This window comes from Leucoraja erinacea, chromosome 7 (assembly GCF_028641065.1).
Source record: "Leucoraja erinacea ecotype New England chromosome 7, Leri_hhj_1, whole genome shotgun sequence".
Lineage (NCBI taxonomy): Eukaryota > Metazoa > Chordata > Chondrichthyes > Rajiformes > Rajidae > Leucoraja > Leucoraja erinaceus.
Window position 1 is genome coordinate 58215090 of NC_073383.1, and position 23257 is coordinate 58238346.

General features: G+C 41.9%; 1 protein-coding gene across 3 annotated transcripts in view; it reads right to left on the reverse strand.

Moving 5' to 3' along the window:
* The window catches only part of nxph2a (neurexophilin 2a), a 142460-nt gene extending 119439 nt beyond the window's left edge, over positions 1-23021 (reverse strand). The window contains exons 1-2 of one of the 3 annotated variants that reach the window (XM_055638659.1): positions 21723-23021; positions 20880-21019 (exon numbers count right to left, since the gene is read on the reverse strand). In XM_055638659.1, coding sequence (XP_055494634.1) covers positions 20880-20936 — 57 coding nt within the window. In that variant the 5' untranslated portion in view covers positions 20937-21019; positions 21723-23021. Of the gene's footprint in view, positions 1-20879; positions 21020-21186; positions 21466-21564 lie in introns of those variants that run through there. The other 2 variants (XM_055638660.1, XM_055638658.1) reach the window with 2 other exon arrangements.
* Positions 23022-23257: the final 236 nt, after the last annotated feature.

Here is a 23257-nt window from a genome sequence, read left to right on the forward strand (position 1 = left end):
GTTAATAACTGCATGTTAAATTTACCATAGTCATTATGCTTGCCAGAATATAAAACAAGAACACCTACAATTATTTCTAAATCTACTTATTATTTTCAGTAACTGTACAGGTTGTGCTAAATTAGATTATCTCAGCCAGAACATTAACATCAGCATCCCAGTACTGGGAATGGTATATAAAAATATTCAGGCAGCATTCCTGTTTCTGATCATTATCCTGTGACAGCTGTCTGCTGGAAAATGTCCATCCATGGATACCAGCAAATTATATGCCTTAAGCTCAGCTGTATTGTGACTGAGGGTCAAAAAGCTTGCTGACACTTATTAGTCTCTGGGTTTACACAGGAAGAATGATCACTTGAGTAAGACAGAGGAGGCTGCCAGTCACTATAAAACATGAGGCAACATATTTCGTAGAGAAGTAAGAGCAGTGGGAAAAGGATACAATTTTGTCTTAATCATGACAGAAGTCAGAAAGAACTGAGAAATATGTTAAGGATATGTCATTGCTAAGTTGAATATGGACGTCAGACAAATCCCACATCATTACAGTGATATTTTACGTTATGCAATACAATCATATTTTTGAGGCAGTTTTATCATCACATCGTAGGTTGCCATCCAAAAGAATTGCAATCATTTCTTTTCTTAGTTGCTTTAAATATAGAAATAAAAGGTGATTGTGTTGAGTATAGGAGCAAAGAGGCCCTCCTGTAGTTGTATAGGGCCTTTGTGAGACCACACCTGGAGTATTGTGTGCAGTTTTGGTCTCCAAATTTGAGGAAGGACATTCTTGCTATTGAGGGAGTGCAGCGTAGATTCACAAGGTTAATTCCCGGGATGGCGGGACTGTCATATGCTGAGAGAATGGAGCAGCTGGGCTTGTACACTCTGGAGTTTAGAAGGATGAGAGTGGATCCCATTGAAACATATAAGATTGTTAAGGGTTTGGACACGCTAGAGACAGGAAACATGTTCCCGATGTTGGGGGAGTCCAGAACCAGGGGCCACAGTTTAAGAATAAGGAGTAAGCCATTTAGAACGGACACCAGGAAACACTTTTTCTCACAGAGAGTGGTGAGTCTGTGGAATTCTCTGCCTCAGAGGGCGGTGGAGGCGGGTTCTCTGGATGCTTTCAAGAGAGATGCTTTCAAGAGAGGCTCTTAAAAATAGCGGAGTCAGGAGATATGGGGGGAAGGCAGGAACGGGGTACAGGTTGGGGATGATCAGCCATAATCACCTTGAATGGCGGTGCTGGCTCGAAGGGCCGAATGGCCTACTCCTGCAACTAATGTCTATTGAATGGCAGTGCTGGTTAGAAGGGCCGAATGGCCTACTTCTGCACGTATTGTCTATTGTCTTTTGTCTATTGAATTCTGGCTGAGGTTAATCGCCAAATACCTGCAGCAATTTTTTCATTAAAAAATGGAAGTTGCATGGAATCGTACTGAAGGGGAAATCAGACCAAAATAAGCCTACATTTAAGGTACACAAAAATGCTGGAGAAACTCAGCGGGTGCAGTAGCATCTATGGTGTGAAGGACATAGGTAACGTTTCGGGCCGAAACCCACATTTAATTGTGTCATAACATGGTTGACAATTTAACCACAAAATGCAAATTGTCAAATTTGTGGAAGGTTTCAATGCTTGCATTGCGAGGAATGCGAAGTATCAATTTAGAAATAATATCTGATAAGTTTTGTGGGTCAATGGTATTAAATTTTGTTTTTAAAATGGTCCCACTGACCATACACAAATGCCTATAAAAACTAAATAAATTCCAATCATAGAATGTGGTATCCGAATTGGACAAATTAGCCAAAGATTGGGGAACAAATGATATGCTGCACATATAAATTGTTAATTAATAACAATTGTAAACAAAATCAGAAAATCTACGTGGTTCTGAGACAGGGAAGGAAAAAAGAGACAACAAATAAGTGGACATTTTCGAATGTTGATAGGTTTACTGATATGTGTGATGCTGTAACTCCACAAGAGATAATTTTACAAACATTGTAATTCACCAAAGGTTTTATTTGCTCATGAATTCATTGTTCATTTTCTGTATCAAACAAACAACCCAAATAAAATAGAACAATGGTAAATCCTTAATCAAATCCAAAAATTGAAAAACGTATCCATTTAATAAAACACGATTGTTCAAATTCATGGGTGCCATTTAAAATAATTGGCATAGCAATATTTTGCTTTTCATCTACAAAAGATAATAAAAAGCCACCAGAATACATTTATTATCCATGGAAATTCGCTAAGATATATCAACTGGGATAAGAAAGCAGGCTTTGTACAGTCACATCAGCCAACATGTTGTCACTGCAATTTCAAGAGATCAAGGAAGATTATTTGTGTTGTAATTTTTATTCTAACAACTCTTTGTCAACTACTCATTTCTGATATGAATTATTTTCCTTTATATGTCATAGTATGGTCCCAGTGATCTTAAAAATGCCTGAAGGCCTTACAGAAAGATTTATTCAAATTACACTATTTTTTAAACAATTCAATAAATGGCAGGATATTTTCCAAAAGGTTTTGAAGCTTTCTCTGCATCAAATAGAAAACATGCTAAACAGTTTAAAACATCATTGAAATTGTCGTTAAGAATATTGTCATTATTGTGTGATTACTACAGACAAGGTTTTAAGTGATCTGATACAAAAGGTTTTATGGTAATTTGAAAGGTTCCAAGAGTCGTCTTTATTTTTAGTCGTGATCAACGGTGAAAACATTTAACTGTAAACAAAAGGTCTGAGGAGCAAAAGATAAAAGCCAGTTTTCAAAATGGGGCAACATCATAAATTGTTATTATCCCTGAATGAAAATTACTGCTAACTTTAGTTTAAAAGCAGCCCAAATGAAAGGGTGTGATTGGTTGACAACCATTAGAAAATCGCTAAGTGGTTTATTTCATTCAGTCTCATCATTCTGCATCAGAACTACTGCAGTAAAGTTAACAGACAACAAATAATGTGCAATGTAAAATTAATGCAGAATTCTAACAGGAAATGTGAAATTATCCACATATCCATAATGAACCATTTGAAAGGCATGCAATTATCTAGTTGTTGGTGCACAAGGGATGGTTTTCACCCTTGGCTTTTCCTTGTCTAATAACAGTCCCCAGAGTGCTACAACCTATGAATATCAACTTATCTTTTCAGCTCTTGTTGTTGAATTATGTCAGAATTTGGTTCTGCAAACACATAAATCTGTTTCACTACACTAGAAGCAAACTGTTACAACTTTGTGATTGAAATATATTGAAAGGATGCAATAATTTCAGAATTTTCTGCTTGCGTGTAATACTTTATTACAAAATATGCTCCTGGTGTTTGGTCACTCGTTTAGATTACTGCATTGAATAGATCTGTGGATTAATATATTGCTCATTGCTCTTTTTTTTGTGATTTTGTTCTTTTGAAAAACACAAAGTAGCATGCTTCCATTATAATTTAATCCAAAGCAATAGAAATTACATTAAAATTAATGCATCCGAGCCCTTAGCTTGGTAATTATTCATTTAATAGATAGCATGTGGACTCATTTTTGGAGGATATTATTGTGATACATACATTTACTGCTTATTGATAAATAATATTTTTATAATGTACCAGACCAAATGGGACCCATTGGGTCCCTGTCACACGGTAGACCTAGACCCCAAGGCAACTTGCCCCCACTCAACTACGCAATATTCCACCACTCAACTGCACAGGCTCGGCTCATTTCCCCTCATCCCCCAGCACTCCCTCCCCCTCCTCTTCACCCTCCCTCTTCTTTCCCCTCCTCCTCCTCTCCCCCAATCCCTCTCTCACCTCTCCCTCTCTCTCCTTTCCCCTACCCTCAGTCAATCCCTCCTTCCCTCCATAACTCCTTTCCCCTCCCTACCCCCCTCCTATCCCTCTATCCCCCACCTCCCCGACTCCACACCTCCCCTATCCCTCCCACTATCGCTCCTCACCTCCCCCACTGCAATCCACTCCCTCTATTCCCCCTCCACCACACTCTCCCTCCTCACCAATCCAGGGCTCTAAATTAGCGGTTGCCCGGGTGCCACTGACCACCCAAAGTGCCGCCGGGCAACCTAAACGGCGAGTCATTTTGCCCGGCTTGGCACTGCAGATACTGGTTTATACCAAAGACAGACACAAAAAACTGGAGTAACTCAGCGGGTCAGGCAGCATCTCTGGAGAAATGGAACGTGACGTTTTGTGTCAGCGACGGCTGTAATGCATGGGAAAGATGCTAAGTGTGGCGTGACGGAGGGTCGGAGCGATTGACAGCCCCACACAGCAGTAGCCGTGGCAGCGGCGGCTCCATCTCCTCCTCCTCACGCACCCCGCCCGCCCTGACAGCGGCCGCTGCCTGCCACTCAGCCAACGGCGCTTTCAAAACAAACCCTCCCGCACACCGAGGCCGTGAGGAGGGAGGGAGACAGGGGGAGGCCTCCTTCGGCCGTTTGAAGCATCTGCACCGCTCGGCCCCGCACCTTCCTGTCGGTTGGCGGAGATGGGAAGGCAGTGGCAAGAAGAACCCACCCGCCTCCCTCTTTGGTGGTGGCACTTGGCGATGGACAGGGACGGCCAAGGCAGCGATGACGCCAGTGTTGTCCGAAGAGTGCTTACCTTCTTTCCCACCTCCTCTGGCCCTTCCTCTCTCTCATACGCCCCCCTCCACCCCTTATACTGAGACCCCTCCTCTCCATCCCGCATTGATTCCCATTCCTGCCTCTATTCAGTCCTCACTGACATCCCGTGTACACCCCTCTCCTCATCTACCCCCACCATCTATTCATCCTGCACTGATCTCCCTATCCACTGCACTTTGATTTTCCTGCCACTCCCCTTCAATCCTACACTCGTCCGCCAATTCATCCTGTACTGACCCCCCTTCCCATCCATCCTGCACTGCTCTACCCCTTCATCCTGCACTGCACCCTTCTCCCCCCCCCCCCCCCCCCCCCCACCCCAACTGCAATCCACTCCCTCTATTCCCCACTACCTACATACCCCACACCTCCCTCCTCTCCCTCTATTCCCCCCCACCACACTCTCCCTCCTCACCTGCCCAGGGCTCTAAATTAGCAGTTGCCCGGGTGCCACTGACCACCCAAAGTGCCGCTGGGCAAACAAAACGCCGAGTCATTTTGCCCGGTGTGGCACTGCAGATACTGGTTTATACCGAAGATAGACACAAAAAACAGAAGTAACTCAGCGGGTCAGGCAGCATCGCTGGAGAAATGGAACTTGACATTTTGTGTCGGCAACAGCTGTAATGCGTGGGAAAGATGCTAAGTGTGGCGTGACGGAGAGTAGGAGCTAATGACGGCCCCGCACAGCAGCAACGGCGCTTTCAAAACAAACCCTCCCGCACACCGAGGCCGTGAGGAGGGAGGGAGGCAGGGGGAGGCCTCCTTCGGCTGTTTGAAGCATCTGCACCGCTCGGCCCCACACCCTCCTGTTGGATGGCGGAGATGGGGAGGCAGATCTCCCTATCCACCGCGCATTGATTTTCCTGCCACTCCCGATCAATCCTACACTCGTCCCACAATTCATCCTGAACTGACCCCCCCTCCCATCCATCCTGCACTGCACTACCCCTTCATCCTGCACTGCACCCTTCTCAACTCCATCTATTTATCCTGCACTGATTCACACCCCCCTCCCGACCCTATTGTGCTGGAAATGTCTTCAGAGTGAACATTGGGGAAGAGGAAGTGGTCGTGGGGGGGGGGTGACGTCACTCACAGCGCGTTTAAGACGGCACACGGAGCAGAGCCATTGTGATGTCATCAGTGAAAGACAGTCGTTTTTAAATTCAAAGTATTGTAAGATTTTGGAACATTTTCAGTAATAACTCTAGAAATAAAGCCTGACATTTTCAGATAAGGTGAGTTTGGACTCCATGGGGAAAATCTCTACAGGAATATGTAAACATTTTACCGTTACTGCATTCGTTTTTTCGCAAATATGTGTATACACACAAGCACACAAATAAATACACATCCAATATCAGAGTTTTATAAGTATAGAGATTAGACGAAGTGCGAAGTGGACCTGCTCACCCACCATAATATTCCACCACTCACCTGTTCCCCCAATGCATCTCACCCATTCCCCGCTCCCGACCTCCCCCTATCCCCCCACTTCCACTCCTCACCTCCCCCACCTCCCCCACTGCTCCCCTTTCCTATTCCCCACCCTACCTCCCCCACTCCCCCTCCTCTCCCTCTATTCCCTCTCCTCCCCATTCTCCCTCCTCACCTCCCCCACTTTCCCCTCTCTACCTTCTCTCCATCCCTAACCCTCCTCTCCCTCAATCCTCCCACTCTCCTTTCTCACCTCCCCAGGTCTTCCCCACTCCCTACCTCACACACTCCCCCCCTCCTCCCCTCCTCTCCCTCTATTCCCCCTCCTCCCCTATTCTCCCTCCTCACTTCCCCCATTTCCTCTTCTCCCTCACTACCCCCTTCTCCCCCTCAATCCTCCCACTCCCACTCCTCACCTCCCCGGGATCTCGAGGTTGCAGCCGTCAGCCTTAGAGCCAGCCTCAGCGCCCAGGCCCCGGATCGTCGATGCCAGTCATAGCACTAGCCGCTCTCCACCCGGCGGATCATTAGTGATGCACACTCTGCTCACTCCGCTTCTTCAGCTTTATTCTCCTCACCGGGCGAGGCGGGGCGTGGCCGGTGACAGACAGTGAACGTGGCCAATCAGTGCGGTAATAGTGCAGGAAGGGGCGTAACTATCCGGTCGTGATGGTGACTGACAGGAGATGAGACCATTTTGCGCGTGAGCGATTTTTAAGATTTTTAAACCTTAATAACTTTTAAAACATATAATCGATCAGAACAAAACTTGTTGCACTTGCAGCACAGGAGAATGGTAAGATGTCGAAACATCATAGCGCTACCCTGTACCATTTTTGCACAAATAGAAAAACCACACAAACTGGAAAACAACAATATCAGAGTTTTCATCATATACTAGACCAAGTGGGACGCATTGGGCCCCGTTGCCCCAACACAATAATCCACCACTCACCCGTTCCCCCAACGCAACCCTTTTCCACCACTCACCCCTTCCCCCAACGTAACCCGGTCCCTCAAGGTAATATTCCACCACTCACTCATAGCCCTGATGGGATGCTTGGTCCCCCAATGCAACCATTCCCCAACATAAGATTCCACCACTCCCCTGCCTCCCCCAGCACTGGACTTAAAAAAAAGTACCAATTGCACTTCCCCTGCCTCCTCCCCCTCCTGTTTAATCACTTGCTGCCAGGACCACGACTAAGTGTTCTATGATGGCAACATTGTTGCAAATGTCAGGTGGAGGACTGTGAGATCCCATTGTGACATCATGGCTGCAACTGCCAGCACTGAATTGTTGAAGTGATTATCAAAGTAGATTTAGTAAATTAAAAAATGTGATAACTTGTGAAATACAGCATCAATCTGAACAAAATTTGATACAAATGACCACAGGTCAATGTTGAGTAAGATGGTACAAAAATGTTTGTGCTATTTTGTACTGTTTTGACGTAGTTCCTTGAGATCGCACGCATGCAGACAGTCGTCCAAACAAGGAGATACTTTTCGTAATATGTAGAGATAGATAGATAGATAGATAGATAGATAGATAGATAGATAGATAGATAGATAGATAGATAGATAGATAGATAGATAGATAGATAGATAGATAGATAGATAGATAGATAGATAGATAGATAGATAGATAGATAGATAGATAGATAGATAGATAGATAGATAGATAGATAGATAGCTCTGGCATCTGCAGGTTAACCACTGTACGTAACTATGAGGCAACATACTCACTGTACATTTAGCTTAATTGACTTTCTAAATCACAAATTAATCTTGAAAAATAGGTATTTAAATCATGTAATATTTCTAAGATTTAAAAGAGGAATGGCTAATAGACCTGCAATGGTGAATACATTTGTAGCCACATCTCACAAAATCTAAATATAATTCTAACAAGAGACAAATACGCATCTGGTAAAATTAAAAGATTGTTCATTGCAATTGAGGTTGACAAACACAGTGTGAACTGGATACTCAGGGGCTATCAATTTGGAATGTAGAAAATGTATACTTGAAGCTGCAATTTTTACAGAGAAAATTAGCAGGATATTTTCTTGATTGCAATAATGAGTGATGGGAGATGATTAATCTCCCCTGGTTTGTACCGAGTCACTGATCCTGATTTGAGATGGCATGGTATGCCACAACTGATCGCAATCTGGCACACAGTGTCTAGAAGTCCATGTGTATGGACAGGGATGGTTGCAATCTTCAGTCAGTAAATAAGACATCAGCACAGAACATAAACTACACTTATCCAAGGACATAAACTACACTTATCCAAGTGTCTTATCCATAAGACACTTGGGGAAGGCACAGGAGAATATTACTTCTTGTGTCAGCAATAGCACTTTATGGTTTGCTGGCATTAGGAGTAACAAAAATCCCAGAAAATGAATGCACAAAAAGGAATTGGAAACAAAAATAGAGGGATTAAATAAGAAATAGGGAATGCCATTGCCACAGCAACAGATTGCCCATCTGATCACTTTTCTTTGATGTTTGGTGGATGTATTTCAAATATATTGGTGGGCCAAAGGGCCTGTTTCCATACTGTAAGAATCTATACCTTTATATTCAATTGACATTGAGTACAGATTCATCTTGTTGTTCCACAAAAGAGAAACAAAATATCTGGTGGTCTGTGACAGTGAATGATGAGCACTATGAATATATCAATTTAATTAGAACTATTGATGACACAAGGGGAGCAGATAGAACACAAAGTGCTGGAGTAACTCAGCGGGCCAGGCAGCATCTCTGGAGGATAAGGAGAGGCAATGTTTCAGGTCAGGACATCTGCTTTTCTCCTTACCATGATGTAGCTTCTAGTTAGTAGATGGGAAAGCCAGTAGTTTCATTCTAATAAGTAATTGGTCTGATGTAAAAAAGATCATGCTATTGAAGGGATTAAAGATGAAAGAATGGCTATCTATGGAAAACAGATTCAAGATAAACACAGGGCTGCCAACTCTCACGCTTTGAGCGTGAGAATCACGCCCTCAAGCAAACTCTCACGCCCTCACGCTGATCAGAAATTTCTCACGCTCTGTGGTGGGAAATTCTGTGATCAACAAAAATTTCCCCCATCTCAAACAGATATCACAAACAGCAGAGGTCCCAGCAGAACTCCACTGGTCACAGACCTCCAGCCAGAATATCTACATTCCACCATAACCCTCTGCCTACTATGACAAAGCCAGTTCTGAATCCATATGACCGAGTCATCGTGAATTCCTTACATCTTAATCTTCTGGATCAGCCTACTATAAGAGACATTATCAAAAACCTAACTAATGTCTTCTCACATAAAACATCCTGTATGGATAGCAAATAATTAATGATGATGATGACGATGATGATACTTTATTGTCACTTGTACCTAACCTGGAGCAGTGAAATTCACTGCTTTTTTGATAAAAGATAAATGACATGCTAGCTGTCATTGCGAAAGGTGATAAAAGGAGAAACTTCTTGTAAACTAATTGTAGTGGCCATTTGTGAGAGCAAACTTGAAGCCCTTATTTAAAGAGGGGTATATTCACATCGGCATCAGTACTGAGAAGGTTCACTTTAATTACTGGGCTGACAGAGTTGTCTTGAGTGAAAAGCTTCAAAGGATTGAGATGATGCCTGTTGAAGATTAGACGAGTGAGAAGTGATTTTAATTAAACATCCAAGATTCTGACACAGCTTGACAAAGTAACTAGTGAAAGGATATTGTCCCACCCACGAGAAAGGAGCACAGGCACAGTTTCGGAATTATGACAGATTGAGGAGGAATTTCTCCATATAGAGGGTTGAAATCTTTGGAATTTTTTCATTGCAGAGAGCTACGAAAGTTGAAACCCGGAATATATTCAAACCCAAGGTAAATACTGGGTTAATAGGTTCTTCTTCTTATCGAGTTCACTCACAAGATTAGAAGTTGTTCAGCCAGAGCTGAACACACTTCTCGGCATCTGCGTACAATGGTGTGTCTTGCGCTTTTTGTGCTTCTTGTGCGTGGTGGTGGAAAGATTGGTGGAACCAGGGCCGCGACATGAACACTCTTTCCTTGACCCCAGTTTATAGGTTAGCCAAGGGTTTTGGCGAACGAGCAGACAGGGGACTATGGAGCTAAATTTGCATCAGCCACGATGTAATTGAAAGGATGATCAGGCTCTCCTGATCTGATTTCTTATGTTTTACATGAGACAGAGACTTTCTTTAATCAGGCAAGAAAGTTATAACCTTTGTTGTAATGCTGAGTTTCAAAAGTTTCACCAAACTTGCTCAGCCTCATCAGCAAAGAACGTTAATTTATTTTGGAGGGGGAGCAGAGGAGTATAGAGCTGTCATTGTTGGGTTGCTTTCAAAACTGTTTACAGCTTTCTGATATCTTTTGACCAACTATAAGAGAATTACTCTGCTAAGGCTAAAAACAAACCATTGTGGTAAATCAGGGCAGGTCATTCAATAAAGTGTACGTTTTGTGATTGTTATTGGTTGACCTTGGTTTGAGATCTTCTGTTTATACAAAACAGAAGAGTAAAAGGAACTAAACAGAAGTCGCTTTAAAGCAGAAAAAATGTAAATGAAAATAAGAAAATGCCTGAGGCTTCAAACAAATATGATGTGTGTTTGACGGTACTGAGCCTCTACTCGCTGGAGTTTAGAAGGATGAGAGGGCACCTCATTGAAACTTACCAAATAGTGAAAGGCCTGGATAGAGGACATGGAGAGGATGTGCCCACTAGCGGGTGAGTCCAGGAGCAGAGGTCATAGCCTCAGAATAAAAGGTTGTACCTTTGGGAAAGAGAGTTGGAAGAATATCTTTAGTCTGAGAGTAATGAATCTGTGGAATTCATTGCCATAGACAACTGTGGAGCCTAAATCAATGGATATTTTTAAGGTGGTAATTTACATATTTTTGTTTAGTATGGGAGTCAGGGGATATGGGGAGAAGGCAGGATAATGGGGTTGAGAGGGAGAGATAGATCTGCCATGATTGAATGGCAGAAATAACGAGGTGCCACTTGGCCTAATTCTGTTCCTATCACTTATGAACATATTTTGATCCGACATAACAATAGAAATCAGAAACAGATATACCAAGGGCCAAGTGGGAAGGAAAAGCAATTTATCGAAATGGAGGAATTATTGGGAATTAAATATAACTGTTCCCCTGAAAATAAATGTCTGCACCCTTGATTCAAAAGAGAGATCGCTAAAGAGAGAGTGGAAGTGATTTTCCAAAATTTCCTCGAATTTGTAGATTACACTGTACAGGAAGATTGGAAATGTAACACTGCTCTTCAAGATAAGAGAGAGAAAATAGGAAATCATAGGTTAATTAGCCTGACATCAGTCTTAGAAAATACCCAGAATTATTAAGGTTACAGATTACTTAAAACAGTCATGATGTGATTAAGCAGCGATAACACGCATTTACAAAAGAAAAATTAGATTTACCAATTTTCATGTATTTTTTGTGGTTATATCTTACAATGTAGTTTAAAAATAATTAATGAATTGAATATCTATCAGTTTTCATAAAGTCTCACACTACAGTGGATGTTGGTCAGATTTTGATGTAACATGTTAGTTTGGGTAAAGAAAGATAGTAAACAAATGACCAATTACCTGGGTGCTAGACCGTATCCATAATAATAAACCTCCTTAAGAACATTCTTCAATCTGAAATGCTGATCTGATCACTTTTCTTCAGATGTTGTCTGATGAGTATTTCCGACATTCATTTTATTATTTCAGATTTTCATTATCTACAATATTTAATTTAAAATAAATAATTGGATTTTATCTTTTCAAAACTTTGCAGTAGTAAGGTGACGAATGAATGTGTAATATATCCCGGTTAGTAGATACAGATGCCAAATGATGCTACAGAGTGGATGTAAATAATTTGTAAAAGGATAACGATGGGTTACCTGAATAGGAAAGAAAGTGACAGTCACAGAGAGTCATACAGTCTTACATCATGGAAATAGGCCATTCGGCCCAATAGATAGGGTATAATGTGGGGAAATACATTTAAAAGCAATTATTCCACAATAAATCTCTAAGAAAGAGAAAATGCTGGAAATACTCAACAGGTCAGGCAAGACCTGTTTCTTTCCCCATTCATGTGTGCTTCCAGTATTTTTCATTTTATGCAAAGTTATTCAATCAGGGAGAAAGTATGCAGCAGGTTGTCCATCTCTTCAAGTGTGATTGTCGCATGGTAGACAATGATTTGGTAAATTATTTGAGGTTTTTTTTTAAATCTCTGAGATAACTTTCCTAATTTAGTAGAAGGCTGTAAGGCTGTGTTGGTAAAAAGTTGGAGGTGTTGTTAATCCTGGCCAAATTGGAGCAGCCATGGCATTAAAATCAGGGCTGCCAACATTGGGTGAGAGTTGAAAGTGAGAAATTGCGAGGGAGCATAGCGACCGGGGGGGGGGGGGGGGGGGGGGGTGTGTAGGGAGCTTTGGCATTTTTCAGCTGGAAATTGTGCAATCTGGTGCATACTGTAGCGAGTCGTTTAACTTACACTTAAATGTAACATTTATGCTTTAAATTACTTTAGTTACTTTAAGACCATTTCAGAAATTAGTGGCAGTCAACTAACAATCAACTAACAAATTAAAGCAAACTAAAAAAACCCACCATGTTCCCTTTCCTGACTTTACCTCATAAGTACTTTAACGCTGTTAACAGAGCAAAGGGATATTAATCTCAAGAATCAAAATGGGGAAATTATAGTACTGTGAGGCCTGACCAATGTTACGTTTGCGGAGAGGCGGGACACTGGAGCAGAGCTTGCCCTATGAGGAAACATAGAGGAGGAAGGGGGTCAATGAAAATGGCCACACGGTGCAAGAAGTCAGTGGATCCCTAGAGGTTGTATGGACACTTGGGGCCCCAAAGATAGAGGAAGAGAACACTGGCCAGAGGATCAGGGGGCAAGGAACCAAGCATCATTCTGGCAGTCAAATCCATTTTGGTAGCCCTGATCTGCCAGCTAGTCCAGAGTGGGGACAAAGTAAGATGACCCTTGCCTCAAAGTGTAAATGTATCCTCATGACATTAAGACGGCCCAAGGAAAATAATGATAAATATGAACTGTCAGAACACGAAATGTTGCAAAGAAGCTGATTGGGATTGAGAAACTTCACCAAAAGAGAGAAATATGAAAATAGAGACAAAGTAGCTGGTGTCAAAAATGAAAAGAACTGAAGGGAACTCAGATTGGTACTAGGAAAAGAAAAGATGAATTTAATGCACAGGAGGTACAGGAGTAGGGATAGGAGCCATTGTACACCTGATTAATAACGTGTTGCAAAGTTGTTGTGCCTCCAGGACAGTGTCACCTACAACATACTACTATCTGGGGAGTGAGATAACAGAGTATGTGGACCATTAAGAACGGGCAGAAGACACAGCTCAGGTAGGATGTGTAGCCATTATCTCCATCCAGATAGCTCCCCAGAGACAAAGACCAACAACGACGAAGAAGTGAAACTGTCCTGTCCCTTTAATATACCATCTAGGAGAGGCCAATAAACAAAGGAGGCTGCTCCTCGGTATTCCTACTCCTTTGGAACTAACATCGAGAAAGACGAAAGAAGATACCTACCCTAGTGCCCAACTTAAACATAACATTTGACACCAGTAAAGGGAAAAGAAAAGAACAACATCCAACACTTGCTAAAGAAATACAAACAGCCTCAGAAGACCATTAAGGCAAGCACCAATTAGAACAAATTAAATTTGGAAATGAATACTCCTCTGTGGTTCGGTGACACCTACTTTGCGCCTAAATTCTAGTCATTAGAAATAAATTGTCAAAATTCTGAATTTGATCTCTAAATTGTATAGTGATGGAAGGACTTTAAAGCTTGGGATTTGGAACTGACTTGTGAGATCTGGCTTAGGAGTATTTAAAATCTGATTATTAACTTGATATTTTTATTGTCCTCACCCCCAGACAGGTTGCCAAAGATGGGAAGGATTATTCAAAGATCATCAGGGAAGGACAGTACTTGGAAAGGTCTTGTAAAATGTAGAAATATCCAGGGAACATGAGAGGTGGCATTGAAATAGTAAGAAAGAGGAAATGTGAATAGCAGAACTCCCTTTCGAGAAACCAAAGTTAATTGCCTAGAAAGAGAAACTGGAGGAGGTCTTATTGAATTAGAAGGAGTTCTAGGGGAATGGGTACGTGTCAGAGTCGATGTATTTGACCGTTGAATATAAATTTGTCTATCCCTTGATAGTAAAGCGGCTCCTATTATCAAGGTGTAAAGAAATTGTTCCTAGATTCGGCATTCTTAATTGGCTTTATAATAATCTACAACATATGGAGATTAATTGAATTCCCAACTGATTAATTGAACAGCTGGGAATTCCACAGCAATTGAATGGAATTGTGTTATCGACCACAAGTTGTGGAATGGAAAGGGTGAAACGGACCCTAACAAAACCCTCAAACTATTAAATTGAAGGCTGAGACTGAATGTTGTTGAATTGAACCATTCCCCATGGTTTGCCTTGAATAAGAGTAACGCCTATAGGGAAATCTGAACGCAGCTGAAATTATATGAGAAACCATCATCAGATATACATTGAAGAACATTGTGTGAATACGGAGAGAACTGGCTATATATTAGCATTGATCCTAGTATGGGAAAGATTATATTACAGAATAGATATAGAAAGAGGACTTTTGACTGACAGAATAGTGATGGTACAGAGGATGAATGTATGGGAAAGCATCAGTGCATGAATGGTAATTTATTTCATCCCAAGTTCTCTTAGGAATTATATGTTCAACTAAGGATCGAGTATTGAAGGATTAACAACATAGATGGAGGGGATTCGCGCCCATAAAAACTCGGGAGGTGAAGACTCATCAGACAGAAATTGTGAAGCTATGCCCACTCACACTAGGGAAGCTAGAGGATATTCTGGGAAGAGACATCATCATCTCATTGTTGTTGATATGATTGATAATGTAATAGTCACCCATGTATATCTGATGGTTTATCATATATGATAAAAGGGAGGAATGTTAATCCTGGCTAAATTGGAGCAGCCATGGCATTAAAATTGAGTAAGGGCTTATGTGCTGCTAGGCCATTTTGGTCAAATTAAATGTGCCTCTGCAGAACTGAGACAAGCTGCTGAATGGTGCCAGCATGTCTGTAGCCCAGATAAGTACTGGAGAGAAGGAATGGAACATCTGCAGAAGTCTTACAATGAAGTGTGAAATGCATAGAACTAATTGGATCAATGCAAACCAGGTATACATATTGTAAATAATGTTGCGAAGACGTACTTTGTTACTTGTTGATTGTTGATTGGTTGAAATGTTAAGCCTTGTCGGGGTTGTCTGAATCTCGAGGCACATGTTGCATTATTCATCTATGTTAGCTTCCTTCTTGAAGCCTTACCAGATACCACGCAACAGCTTCTTCCCACGAGCCATCAGACTCTTGAATGCCATGTAATGGGCTGCCACCATTATCTATTTTATCTTTTTATCCATTTTATCCTTCTGTTTATTTTTGTGTTGCACGGGGAGCCAAATGCAACGCAATTTCATTTAGAATTGCATATACCGATGTATTTCTAAATGACAATAAGGTTTTGATTGAATTGAATTAATTGAATGTATTAGTTACTGTGTTATTAGGTTGCGGAACTGTCCATCATGTACTGTTGTAATTGATATGTGTTATTGGACTGTTCAGAGACCACCCCCATGTGGTTCAGCCTCTCAAGGGGACCTAGAAAAGGCAGCACCCACAAGGTCCTTTGTCGATCTTGTGGAAGAACGCTTGGGACTGTGTGACCTTTTGTAGTGTCTCTGCTTGCACGAGGCTAGAAGGGCCTGGCCAAGCAGATACTGGGATCTAACCTGCGGTATTAGGTATCTTATAGGGAAATTTGTGTTGTGTTATCCAAAATAAAGTTTAGTTGCTCAAGTGCTTGATTCAGTATTTTATTGACTGAAACTAGACTGGGGGGGGGGGTGCTTAGAACGCACTATTTACAGTGTCTTCCTTCACTGACAGATGGCTCATAGAACATAAAATAGGACAGCACAAGACCGGGCCCTTCAGTCCATAATGTTTATTTGTGAACATACACATATACAACAGCTGAACTGATCTTATCTGCTTGTACATGATCAATATCCTTGCATTTCCATGTGCTTATCCAAACGCCTCTTAAACACCCCTATTGTATCTGCCTCCACCACCACTCCGTGCAATACGTGCCAGGCCCTCACCACCATCTGTGTAAAAAACTTGCTCTGCACATCTCCTTTAAACTTTTGCCCTCTCACTTTATACCTTAACCCTCTAGTGTTGGACATTTTATCCTGGGAAAAAAGGTCCGGACTGCCTACCTTATCTATGCCTATCACAGTGTTATGTACTTCTATGAAGCCTCCCTTTAACCTCTGACATTGCAGAGAAACAATCCTAATTCCAATTCTATCCCTAAAGCTAATACCCTCTAATCCAGGCAGAATTCTGGTTCTAGGGAGATAAAAGGTGATCCACATTTTCCAGGGTCTCATTGGCGATCTTGATGGAACAATGGGCAATGTTGTGATGTTCGTGATTGTTGGATGATCTTTCTCTTCTGAACATTTACCAACATATTTTCTTATATATCTCAAAATATTGTTAAAGTACATGTATTGCTGTCTCGACAAAAATCTCAGCTTCACTGGCTGGTTAAATGAATGAGTATCAGCATCTTCTCCCTATTGAGATGCTGATCACACTCAACCATATATGCCGAGCAGGCTGTACTATCCACACAAACCAACACCGGATCTCTAAAACATATCGTCCATTTTGAGCTCCATTGTGACAAGAGGTTTCCAGGAGGACAGAAAAACAAACACTTCAAGTGTATTGGAATATAAGAGTAAAGACTTTATGCAACAATAAAAACTACATTGTATTGTATTGTATTGTATTCAAATTTATTGTCATTGTCTCAATTTGAGACAACAAAATGAATTTCCCTTACAGGCAGTATCATTAAAAAAAAAATCATAAAAAAATAAATAAATAATAAATAAATAATAAAACATATTAAAAATAAAATTGAAATTGAATTAAAAAAAAGCACAAGCACAGAAAGTCCACGACACAAAATAACATAAATGGCACCATAGTCCAGCCAGCCTCCCCTCCGTGTTCATCCGTGGTCGGGGCCTTCCGAGCACCCGCAGTCGCCGCCCCGGGTGGCCCGATGTTCAGGCCCTCACGCCGGGCTGGTGGAACACCGACGCCGAACCCCGACGGTGAACATCCTCCTCCTCAGTGGCCCGGACCTTCTGATCAGCCGCCTCCCACTGCCGGAGTCTGCAGCTCATGAGTCCACAGGCCGAGCCGGGCAGAGTCACAGGACCCCGCGCTGTCCATCAGCGCCGCCCGCGTTGGGAGCTCCGCAAACCGCAGCTCCAGGATGTCGGTGCAGCAGGTCCAGCACTCCGGGCTCCAGACGGCAACCCCCGGTAAGGCATCGCCAGCCCCGTGATGTTCCAGCGTTGTCCCGCCGCTGCTGGAGCTCCGGTCGATCCCGGCAGGAAAGGCCGCGCCAATCCAGGTAGGTAGGCCGCTGTGGGGGGGGGGGGGGGGGGGCGAGGACGCGACTCGAATAATAGTCGCGTCCTCACCAGGAAGCGGCTGAAGGACAGTATCCCCTGCACCGTGCCCTTTTCCCCCACATAAAAACACCAAAAAAACACAAAAAAACGCACTTTTTCATAACTAAATAAACAAAAAAACAAAATGATACCGGGCTGTAGGTGGAGGCTGCTGACACTAGCGCCACCGGAAGTACAATACATTGTCAAACTCGCATGTTAATGTGGTAACATAAGAGATTGTGTAGCAATATTTTCACTGTTATGATCCTTGAGATGAATATTATCTTCTGAGACGATGGTGGCGGGGGTGGAGAGCGGGTTGAATAGGATTTGGGTATTCACTTTGCAATTTGCAAAATAACATCTCACTGAAATCTTTAAGGTACTGTGACCATTTGACAAGGTAGATGGAGGGAAGCTATTTCCCCGGTGAGAGGGTTTGGACACACGGGAGTGGACGGCTGGCTTAAGATTAGTTGCTCGATAATTTAGGACCTAAATGAGGAGAAATCTCTTTAATCCGAGGTTGTGAATCGGTGGAATTCTTAACCCCAAAAATACATGGACATTCACCGAGTGTATTTAAAGTTGAGAGCAGAAGATTTTTGGAATCTCGGTGTTTAAAGAGTAGAAAGATTAACAACATCAATAATGATGATAATCATCTATATCTACCTATAAGGTACCTTTAACGTAGGAAAATGTCCCGAGGCATATCGCAAGAATATTATCAAATATAGTTCAAAATTGCACCACATTATAGAGCCCACCAACCCAGAAAAATGGCCAAATAAGAGATTTTATGGTGTGCCATAGGAAAGGAAAGAAAGGGAAGGAAAATAGACAGTCAGTGGGATGTAGATGCCAGAAATAGAAGAACACAAATACCTTTAAAGGTTTTCACATAACAGATGGAAGTTGTTGATTTAAAACATTAGCTTTACTTCTTTATCCACAGAACCTTCCTGAATATCTCCAGCAGTTTCTGTTGCATTTCAGATCTTCAGCATTTGCATTTATTTTTGCTTCTATCAAGATTGTGGAGAAAATTTGTGAAATGAATTGTGAAAAAAGCTGTGAGGAAAATTTCAACGATAATGCCAGACAAATCCATTGAGTGGTTCGAAAACATAGAAAAAAATGCTTATAATCAAAATTTCCCTCACCGTGAGCCAGTAAAAGTCAGTAAGTGTAGGAGTAATGGGTGATCAGACTTAATGTGAATGATGATATTGTCAGCAGAGGTATCCCAGATGGGGTGTAGGTGATCAGCCATGATCACAGTGAATGGCAGTGCTGGCTCGAAGGGCCGAATGGCCTTCTCCTGCACCAATTGTCTATTGTCTATTGTTTTGACAGAAGATGATCTAAGCCAGAGGCATAGGTGGAGTCTGTCAATGTTACAGAGGTGGAATTAGGGACTCTGGATCAAGTCCCAGAATGGATTGAGGTAATGAATCAGTTGTGATCTTGGTAAATAGCAGAGCAGATTTGACAGGTCATGGGCCTGTAACTGTTTTATAGACATCTTCTTTTTAGAGGGATACATGACTTTCAGATACACAAATATTGTTCACTCTGATCTTTATGACCATTGCTCTACCTTTACCATGTCACCGCCACTATAATAGATGCAATTTAAGTTTTAATGGTGCAAGTTTTATATTTTCAGTTATGATTTTTAATTCAGAGTAATGCAACAAATGCATTGTAGTATCATACATGGTGGGAGCCAGTGCTTCTCTTCATTGGGTGATACAATAGCTTGCAAAATGAAACAACCCTCCAAGGTTCGACTTGAAAAGTAGTATTTAGCACATATTACACACGAGAGATTAGATAATGCTGGACAAAAGCAGCCCTGTATTCACAAGGACTCACTAGAAGCCACAGTTCGGTTATATATTAAAAGTTAAACTCGTAAATATGTGTCGTTTTGCACATTTTAGGAAATCAAATCGTTAGGGCATCTGCTGTAATTCCTGAGGCTAACGAGTTATGCGGTCACTTTTGCATTTTTGTGAACTCTTAAAAACACATCGCATTCATTATGGTCTAGGTTGGTTCGATTGCTTCTTGAAAATCTACATGTGTGGCTGCGGAATTAAAGTGTCAGGCGTTGTTACATTCTCAGACTAGCCGTGTTTAAATCTGCGTGCAATGTATGCAATTATCAAAATGGAAATTAGGCGCTTTTTTTTGGTCTCCAGAAGTCTACTTATAATTTAAAGCAATTTGATTTGAAACTTTGTGGAAAAGGATGGAACAAAAGGCTGGCTCGTTGAAAGGAAGGGCATGGTGTGAAGCATTGAACGTCTTATCTCCCGGCTGCAGCTCTGTAATTCATTGCAATGATAAAGCACCACAGTTGAAAACATTACAACACTGACACAATCCAAAAACGGATTAGATTCTGACATAAGCGTATTCAAAAACTAATCAATCAACTCCTTGCTGGAACATCAGAGGCCAGTGCTTAAGTAGAGTGCTTAATCTTCGCAAGTTGTATTAGTGAATTACCACCGAGTGTGTTTTTGAACAAAATAAAACACGATTGTCGCTTGCATTCGAGTAGTCTCTGGAGGCTGGATTTAAGCAGTAGGATGAAGTTCGCGAATATCTTCAGACAATTATTCTCTTTAGACACCACTCGAAATCCCCATGATTAAAGCTAAACATTGACTCGCGTGAGAGAACGCTGAATCGTGACCCTACTTTCAACAAATCCCCGCAACCAATTGGTACACATTAAAACGCATTAAAAAAAAACGCACATTTGTCATCGTTCTTATTCATCAGTATTATACGTTCAGTGAAATCATTGTGGTGACCCTTCCATGATGATAAGTCCTTGACATTAACTGTGCAACATACACCCAAGTAAAGTGGAAGACGCCGTTTAATAGGAAGCTCGAGACCCTAACTGCAACAGTTACGGTGAAGTATTTAACAAGGGGCGAAATTTACATCAACTCAGCGTACGAAGTAATCACCAGCCTGCGCCAAGGTTCGGTCACTCTGCGGCAGCCGACGTCCATTCCACACTAATAAAAAAAGTTCGTAAAGAAAAACAATGCACAATTGCCACTCACCCTATGCAAAAGACATTGCAGCAGAATAAGGAAGAGCGGATGAACCGAGTACCTCATCCTGGTTTGTTCTCTACGAAGTGACACCTCTCACATATATCCAGTGTTGGGGATGTGTTGGGACAGGAGAAGAGAACCCAGCCCTGCACACAATAGATCGGAGAACGTGAAAGAGCAGGGAAGAAGTTCAAACAACACGAATAATGGAACATGGCATTTCTTGGCTGAAACGACTTGAAATTAATCCTTCATTAATAGCAACGGGGGGTTACTTAAACGGGGAATTACTTAAACTCGCGGTCAATCTTACCGTCACTGTTACAATTTGACAATTGCTCTGCCTTTTTAAGTGCGGTTGAAGATTTGAAACTCCCCACTGACTTTAAATCTGCCTTTCCTCCCCACACTCCTCGCAATCCAACATGTTAGCTAGTTGCATCCCGTCGCCCTGCACAGCCGATCCTTTAGTTAATAATGCACTTGGCGGCCAGAGAGTTGGTTGGTGATTAATGTTTCTTCCCCCACTCCTCGGACTCAGGCAACGTTGGCTGAGATTGTCCATGAGACTGAGTCCGTGCCACCCGGAGATGTTGCCGATTGCCACTTGCGCTTTAGTGCCTTTCACACGTGCCACGTGGTCGCCTTACATTTATCAGAAACCAACAAAAAATATGAAACCTTCACTTACTTCAGCTCCCTTCACCAGTCTTCAAGCCCCGCTTTGCCCCGGCTCGAATCGAATGATTTATGACCCCTGCAGTTTAACCTGACCTAGCCAGCATTTTGCTAGCCCGCCCATAAAATATAAATGATATATGTGCATAAAATGAGGGGGGGGAAATCAACCTTAAATCAGCGATGGGCGGTGATCGGCGGACGAAGTCTTCTAGCAAATCTTCCTGTTGGGAAGTGCTGAAAGTACTGGTGCAGCCCGCTAGAATGGACGTCTCAAAAGATGAGCTGGGTGCTGCAAATACAAAGAGGGAGAGGGAGCGCAGAGGAGAGATCGTTGTTTATAACAAATCTGCCCATTGAGCAGACAGTGGTGTCTGGTATTCCTCACTCCGCGAAAGAGCAAAAGGAAACTCCGCAAATATTTCCGTAGAATCTCCTAATCTAATGGAGACTTTCTATTTCACGCCGTTTCAAGGAGAGAAGGAAGAAGACTCGCCACGGTTTGGGGATCCACACCGTTTCCTCGCGATTTCTGCGTCCCCGCCAATTGTGGGATCAGGTGGTGTTTGCGTGTTTTTTATTTATCGAAAGGGAGATCTTGTCTACCTTTCCGTCCCTGTCTGCGCAACATTCTTTGAATAGTTACAAGGGTGAGCGAACGCAGATGGTTTTAAGTTTACAAGACGTATACTTATGGCATTTAGGTTTAATGTTTCCAATTTGTAAAGTGGACCTCAAATTACCCTTTATCCTAGTAAATATCCACCGGATTTGGAAAACGTAAAAGCCATCTAGGGATGAGTTATTTATCTGTCGAATTGACATTCAGCTCCGAAAGAAATGCTTATATAAATGTGCATTCCCTAAATCTCTTGCAACTTAACAGAAGCCGGTATTTCTCAACATAAACTTTGTGCCCTAACGTGGTTGCATTTCACATAGATGATGTGAAACAGCGCAGAATGTCAGTTTAACAAAACCGATAGCCTTCACCAAAGACTTGGATTTTACAAATTTCCTTAAGACAGACACCCATTCCACCAAAACAAAAACTTATATTTTACAGAGAATGTTTGCTGGATTTGGAATCATCAGTTCAAATGGACAGAGAACCTCCCTCATAACAAAGGCACTCCATCAGCGCATTCTAGTGGTCAGATAAAGATATGCATTTCACTTATTTTGACATGCTCAGGCCGGTCTGAGAAATTTATTATGGATTTTTTTTTGTTGATTCTGCAATGTTCTTTTTATTTATGTTGTTATGCTCTAATGAATAGACCCTATTCAGCGGGGAACTGCAGAGTATCTGAGTAAATTCCAGTAAATCCCTCATAAAGAAGACGAGACACATTGTAGCCATAACTCAGTGGTTGCCAGCGGCTTCATGTGGAGTTGAATGAATGAAATGTTCAAGGTTTCACATTAACATTAAAATCAACATATGATTAATTATACAAATAATCTGTTTATATTCAATTTTATTACTGTGTTGAAGATCATTATACCGTGTGGAGTGCCTTAATAATTCTTAGTGGATCACTTGAACTGTAAGTCTGATCCGTGTTTTTGTGATTCAGTGGGCAATATCTTGAAACCTCTTTCAGAAATATTAAGAAGCCGATTCGTGGCCATTATAAAATGAAACGATTTTAATTCCAACAAGAAGTAAATTAGGTTAATTTCTGTGAATCAACATTTATAAT